This window comes from Opisthorchis viverrini, assembly GCF_000715545.1.
Source record: "Opisthorchis viverrini unplaced genomic scaffold opera_v5_7, whole genome shotgun sequence".
NCBI classification, from domain to species: domain Eukaryota; kingdom Metazoa; phylum Platyhelminthes; class Trematoda; order Opisthorchiida; family Opisthorchiidae; genus Opisthorchis; species Opisthorchis viverrini.
The window spans coordinates 1,776,561-1,783,842 of NW_008751663.1; the positions used below are offsets into that span (position 1 = coordinate 1,776,561).

At 45.1% G+C, this 7,282-nt stretch overlaps 1 protein-coding gene across 1 annotated transcript in view; it reads left to right on the plus strand.

Annotated features, from left to right (window-relative positions):
• Positions 1-1,796: 1,796 nt before the first annotated feature.
• Positions 1,797-7,282, plus strand: part of T265_12618 (hypothetical protein) — a gene marked incomplete at both ends in the record, with an annotated part of 57,007 nt that continues 51,521 nt past the window's right edge. Inside the window, one exon of the mRNA XM_009164627.1 lies at positions 1,797-2,002. Within this exon, the coding sequence (XP_009162891.1) occupies positions 1,797-2,002 (206 nt within the window). The remainder of the gene's footprint in view (positions 2,003-7,282) is intronic.

The following is a 7,282-nucleotide window of genomic DNA, read 5'->3' on the forward strand; positions in this document are numbered from 1 at the left end:
GGTGGCGAATAGACTCTGTCGACAATCTTGTTTCAGACTTGGAACGTGAGAAACGTATGGTAGTCTCCGTTCACGAAAGTCACCGGTGGAAAGTTGTTCCATGCACTTTCGCAGTGTGGTTTCCCAACGTATATTCGCTTGGCTTCTTAACACATCACTGATAGCAACGCAGTTGCCTTGGTACTGTCCAGCTGAGCCATTCTGGAGGAAATACTGCTGTGTATGGAAAAGACAAAGAGAATAGCAGGGATTTAGTGTGGCGCTTGGCGAAACCTACACCCCATATCCTACCTACAGCAATCAATCAATCATCTACAAACCGTCTGCCATAGACACCTTGGTCCCAGCTGCGCATTGAAGACGATAGCTTTGATGCATGAGCTCCATTGACTGCGCGACTGGGCCATTTCCACCACTGGTGATTTGAGTTCCGGGGTCACTATCCAGGGTGGCGACACTTGCCCACCCGACTAAGTTTACTGGTTAGTGTTTTCATACTTGGTTACCAGGTCATACACTGTCCACCTCTCGGTCGCTTCCATTCAGCACAGGGTTGGGAGAAAAGAGTTGTATGAGGCAAACAGTCTTGTGGCGTGCGGAGTACATGTCTCAACCAGCGCAACCTATGAAGCGGGAGAGTTCCTTCTTCCAACGACCTTCTGGCGTACCTCAGCATTACTGATCTGATGTTCCCACAAGTGCATGTCCGGGATGGTTGGACAGGTCAGAAATTACGCACGGCGTACTACTGCTTCGAATTTCGCATTTGAAGGTTAATTTATCGTGCGTAGGTTGACTACCCATTCCACTGGGCTTGATTTCAATGATATCATTGTTGCTTATGACGGTGGTGGCTTAACTGCTTTTTACTCCATTCTGGATGACCAATGAACTTTCTCACAAGCTCTAACCCGGTTCACAAAGTATGTGTCCGGACCACTGAAGTCAACTCTGTTGGGGACAGTTATTGATGTTTTCGCGCTACTTCCCTGGATGTACGATCAATCCTTGTTATAGATTTGATCCTTAGACACATGTTTGGTGCTTAATTTCCGCATATAATTACGTTGCTTTTTCATGGTTTTTGATGATAGTTGTGGTATCGATGATGTTGTTACTGATACCATTGCTTGTTATCTGCAAATTTGCAAAGTATCTAAAAAGAACTTTTAAAGATAGCCTTCGAATTATGGTCCCTTATTGGATCAACTCAAGCGATAGATTACCCGACAACCATCCACCGATCGTTTTTACAAGGCCACGTTTTTCGCATCATAACTAATGGATTTACTCGGCTTCTGTCAATTTCGAAAAACAACATTGTTAGTGCAAATCACTTAGTGGACGTATGGATTGATAAAATGACGTGTTCGATGCCTAAAACGCGTCGAACACATGAGAGCATCACACTACTCATTCAGATGAAAATCCGCAGACCATTTGTAACAGAGTTCTCGTGCTATCCTTTTGATTCTTGGTTACTGTGCAACTCGTAGTAGCCAAGCTGGTTGACACTTACGGGTTTACGAGGTTATGGGGAAGAGTGGCTTAAATGTATCTCGAGCGTTGTACATCAGGTAACTGCAAGTTTCCCATTTCACAATCTCGAGCTAGTGACTGGTGTATTTGTCATTTTCAATTGTGTTGGAACGATTGAGATTTATGCGTGAATTTTTCTGCTTTACCCATTATCATATTCGTGTGGTATGTACCATATTGGAAACTACACTGTTCCGCACGTCATGTATGCTATTGGAATTTCATCTGATTCACCTTCGTTTTTTTATTTCGTATAGCCTGGACTAGAAGGTGTGGAGGAGGCTGCTCGACGTGCCTTAACCCAAGTATGCGCCCTATGCCGTCGCCTTGGTGCCAGCTTGAGTTGTCGGTCGCCAAACTGTACCATGTATTTCCACTTCCCTTGTGCCGCTGGGGCTGGTTGCTTGCAAGATGTGGAGACACTTGAGTTGCTTTGTCTACTGCATTTGGACGAAGCGGAGACGTACGGTACGACCTTTTGGTTATCTTTTGATGGATATGTAGTGGGATCCCGATAAACTCAGCTACGCTAGGCCTTTGAGTTCAAGGGTACTCACCATGTGGGCAACCTGGCAGTATCCCAGCCCTCGTGGTTCCGTCGGATGTTGTGGCGCTTGGCGAAACCTACACCCCATATCCTACCTACAGCAATCAATCAATCATCTACAAACCGTCTGCCATAGACACCTTGGTCCCAGCTGCGCATTGAAGACGATAGCTTTGATGCATGAGCTCCATTGACTGCGCGACTGGGCCATTTCCACCACTGGTGATTTGAGTTCCGGGGTCACTATCCAGGGTGGCGACACTTGCCCACCCGACTAAGTTTACTGGTTAGTGTTTTCATACTTGGTTACCAGGTCATACACTGTCCACCTCTCGGTCGCTTCCATTCAGCACAGGGTTGGGAGAAAAGAGTTGTATGAGGCAAACAGTCTTGTGGCGTGCGGAGTACATGTCTCAACCAGCGCAACCTATGAAGCGGGAGAGTTCCTTCTTCCAACGACCTTCTGGCGTACCTCAGCATTACTGATCTGATGTTCCCACAAGTGCATGTCCGGGATGGTTGGACAGGTCAGAAATTACGCACGGCGTACTACTGCTTCGAATTTCGCATTTGAAGGTTAATTTATCGTGCGTAGGTTGACTACCCATTCCACTGGGCTTGATTTCAATGATATCATTGTTGCTTATGACGGTGGTGGCTTAACTGCTTTTTACTCCATTCTGGATGACCAATGAACTTTCTCACAAGCTCTAACCCGGTTCACAAAGTATGTGTCCGGACCACTGAAGTCAACTCTGTTGGGGACAGTTATTGATGTTTTCGCGCTACTTCCCTGGATGTACGATCAATCCTTGTTATAGATTTGATCCTTAGACACATGTTTGGTGCTTAATTTCCGCATATAATTACGTTGCTTTTTCATGGTTTTTGATGATAGTTGTGGTATCGATGATGTTGTTACTGATACCATTGCTTGTTATCTGCAAATTTGCAAAGTATCTAAAAAGAACTTTTAAAGATAGCCTTCGAATTATGGTCCCTTATTGGATCAACTCAAGCGATAGATTACCCGACAACCATCCACCGATCGTTTTTACAAGGCCACGTTTTTCGCATCATAACTAATGGATTTACTCGGCTTCTGTCAATTTCGAAAAACAACATTGTTAGTGCAAATCACTTAGTGGACGTATGGATTGATAAAATGACGTGTTCGATGCCTAAAACGCGTCGAACACATGAGAGCATCACACTACTCATTCAGATGAAAATCCGCAGACCATTTGTAACAGAGTTCTCGTGCTATCCTTTTGATTCTTGGTTACTGTGCAACTCGTAGTAGCCAAGCTGGTTGACACTTACGGGTTTACGAGGTTATGGGGAAGAGTGGCTTAAATGTATCTCGAGCGTTGTACATCAGGTAACTGCAAGTTTCCCATTTCACAATCTCGAGCTAGTGACTGGTGTATTTGTCATTTTCAATTGTGTTGGAACGATTGAGATTTATGCGTGAATTTTTCTGCTTTACCCATTATCATATTCGTGTGGTATGTACCATATTGGAAACTACACTGTTCCGCACGTCATGTATGCTATTGGAATTTCATCTGATTCACCTTCGTTTTTTTATTTCGTATAGCCTGGACTAGAAGGTGTGGAGGAGGCTGCTCGACGTGCCTTAACCCAAGTATGCGCCCTATGCCGTCGCCTTGGTGCCAGCTTGAGTTGTCGGTCGCCAAACTGTACCATGTATTTCCACTTCCCTTGTGCCGCTGGGGCTGGTTGCTTGCAAGATGTGGAGACACTTGAGTTGCTTTGTCTACTGCATTTGGACGAAGCGGAGACGTACGGTACGACCTTTTGGTTATCTTTTGATGGATATGTAGTGGGATCCCGATAAACTCAGCTACGCTAGGCCTTTGAGTTCAAGGGTACTCGCCATGTGGGCAACCTGGCAGTATCCCAGCCCTCGTGGTTCCGTCGGATGTCATGGCAGCTAGGCACTGAAAGGGTGATACAGGTGAACAATTTTTTTCACGTGAACAGATCCCACAAGCAATCCTCCAGTTAGTACCAAGCTCAGTGATTGCTAGGCCGTCCAGTAGGATCGATGATTATTCAGTGAAATACTCATACAGGTGAACAATTTTTTTCACGTAGACAGATCCCACAAGCAATCCTCCAGTTAGTACCAAGCTCAGTGATTGCTAGGCCGTCCAGTAGGATCGATGATTATTCAGATGAAATACTCACATATAGTCCGATAGTCTGAATAAGTAAACAACTTGGTAGGATTCAAGCGTTACCCCTTAATGTTCTGCTTACCTTGTGGCCAGGAACCGTGCGATTATTTGCTGTTTCCGTATTTTTTCGTAAAGCACAGAGGACGCTTTGGAATCTTCCGTAGTTGTTTCTTCAAAGAAAAGCACCAGCCTAGTGGATGGCGAGCTCTCTGGCTATTGTCCGTTTCCGCAGACACTTTCGACTAAAATAACAGTATTTTCTTGTAAGTGGACAACATCTTTATTGGACTCTGCTTGTGGTCATCTTTTGCCAGGTTTCCATGCAACACAATGTGCCTTGTGTGAATGTCTTGGTGATATTTCGGAGCTGCTTTTCTGCACTGGTTGTGGAAGCCATTACCACGGATCATGTCTGGAGCCGTCTTTGCAACCCAATCCGACCATTCGTATTGGGTGGCAGTGCGCTGAATGCAAAGCCTGTCTAATTTGCAAGTGAGCACTTCATACCGTTTGAAGCTGTATTTCTCCATTGTTGAATAATTAGTGTTTCAGAGATTCTTCATAATGTCTGTCTCATGGTTGGGGATAATTGCCTATGCAGATTTTTCTGTTTGATTTATGTATCATGTGTTATCATGTTATCTCCATCGTCATTCGACTTATATCCGAGGTGCCAACTTCGCTGTTTGCTTAGCGTACCGTCCCTTACTTTGGCTGTCTCACAGCGAAGCATAAATGAATATCGCTGATGTCTTGAATATCCACCGACGGTTTTTTTTGTCATCTCGGTTTCCGCGGATACCTTGGAGACTCAGAAGCTTAACACACCCATCTTAACGTCACAGTCTTGTTTTCAAGTGTTCACCGGATGTTACAGTGCCCTTGTGTAGACACGTACGTTACGAGACGTTGAAGAAAAAAATGTGGTAGTTTTTGGTATCCAATGTGTGGTTGTTTATTATTCTGACGCATTGAGCCATCCGAGGACCATGGTCCGAAGGGGGTGTGCATCTGTTTCAAGTTTTGTATGAATCGAGCTGTCTGATCAATGCATCACCGATATTCATTCACATACGAAAATACCACAGACCATACATAAACTGACAGTTGTCGTCTCTTTGCTAATAGTGCAACACCGGTTGTGAGCGTATGTGTGTGCCTTTCTTCCAGTGCTGTCAGATAACTGGTGGAATGTTACCCCACCGATCTATATCACTGACGGGCACCAGCAGAGTCATCGGCTTCAGACCACGTCTCGACAGACAGGCAAGTGTGAATCGACTGACTCATTTGTGACCAGTCGATCGATCCGATTGATTGCTAAGGTAAATATCTTCGTGCGCCTTTGTCTGAAGCACCACGTGGCCCGTATGCGCTATTGACCCTGCCAAGTTGGAAGAACATATCGTAACTGACTGGTCCAGCGACAAATTGTTTGGCGGCCACGTACGTACAAGTGAACCGATCGATTCGATCATTTATTAGGGCATGAAAGTGGGTGCATCTCTACCGGGAAGCCTCAGTCATGCTTACAATAGGGTTGATGTTTCCGTCCGATTCCGTCTGACGATCACGCTGTAATTTCATCTTGTTCATCCACCATGCTATGATTAGTTTTGCCTGGATCTGTTCATCTGGTGCTCGAAAAAAACATGTGAATCCCTGGTGGAAACTTTTGGTGGGTGCCTCGCGCGTAGTACCCAATGGAACAGGTAACAACGCTACCCTATTGGTGCAACCTTTATCCACATCGGAGTTATTGGATGGATTAGTTGGATTACTTTTTTGGTACAATGTGCGCAGCACTAGCAATTGAGAACTGCGGTTTCCGACAATGTGCAGAATAGGGTTCGAAAGTCCACGGTACTATTTACACCCCACGTTCGTAGCGTCAGTAGCTGTGCTAATCTGTCACCGCCCGGTTTAACACGGTGTCACGGTTCGCGCACCAGACGAAGGCAAGCGGAATGTTGGTTCGGTGGCATGGGCTACTGCCAGTCTCGTCGTTCTGGTTGGCGCTGCGACCACATGCAGATCACGCCAGAACGGGTCAGAGCAGACCCAGCAGACAAGGAACGAACGCGTTTGGGTGAATAGGTTGGTGGCACACACATATGGTAGTGTGCTAGTGTCGGACGGGGCGACCTTTGCGGTGAGGTGCGGAGGAGTAAAACAGGCGGAAGTAGACGAGCAAAACAAGCAAAATGGAGGGTGGAATTATGTCAAGTTAGATTGAGTAGCTCTGTCTTTTACTGGAACACAGGTAAAGGTGCAGAGATGAATAAGTTGGCGATATACTATCCAGTTTGAACATCTATAAGGCGCAATTCCTAATCACCTCATAATAAAGGGTCTCATCGAAATTGAACGATGGGTCAATTAGGGTGGTTGTTATATCGATCGATCTGTTGAATTGGACGGTTACCGTTTTACTTTTCCAGTTGAGTTCTTACATTTCCATTTGAAATGATCTAATCACGTGGGTTTGAAGCCTCTTCAGCAACTGGTTGTACATCTGGTTGGAGGGAGCTGTTTGAAACATCATTAGTCGTACAGTTTTTGATACAGTATTTCTTGAAAAACGTGGGCTTTCGTATTACATTTCTTAGCAAGCCCGTTAAGAAAACGACAATGGCAAAATAAATTACTAAACCAAAGTTATTCGGGACGAATGCTCTGTTCGTAAGCGAATTTGTTCTTCCCGGTGTCTGTTTAGGGTCTGTTTGCGGTGATGTATGTAGTGCCGTCCTCCAGTCCACAGAGCACTTTATGAGTGACCTTTCGATTGTTGTCCGTGATAACTTATTCGTTAGACTAACTCTCCATTACTTCACCTTCCTGCTGCCAGTGACTTACAGGGTGACCCATGCAGGCTTTAAGCATAGATTTCATCAAATCATCATCATCAAAGACAGCAACATCAGTGTTGCCACTGATGCTTCACTGCCGTACAACCATAAAGTTCGTTTAGTTATATATATATATATATATA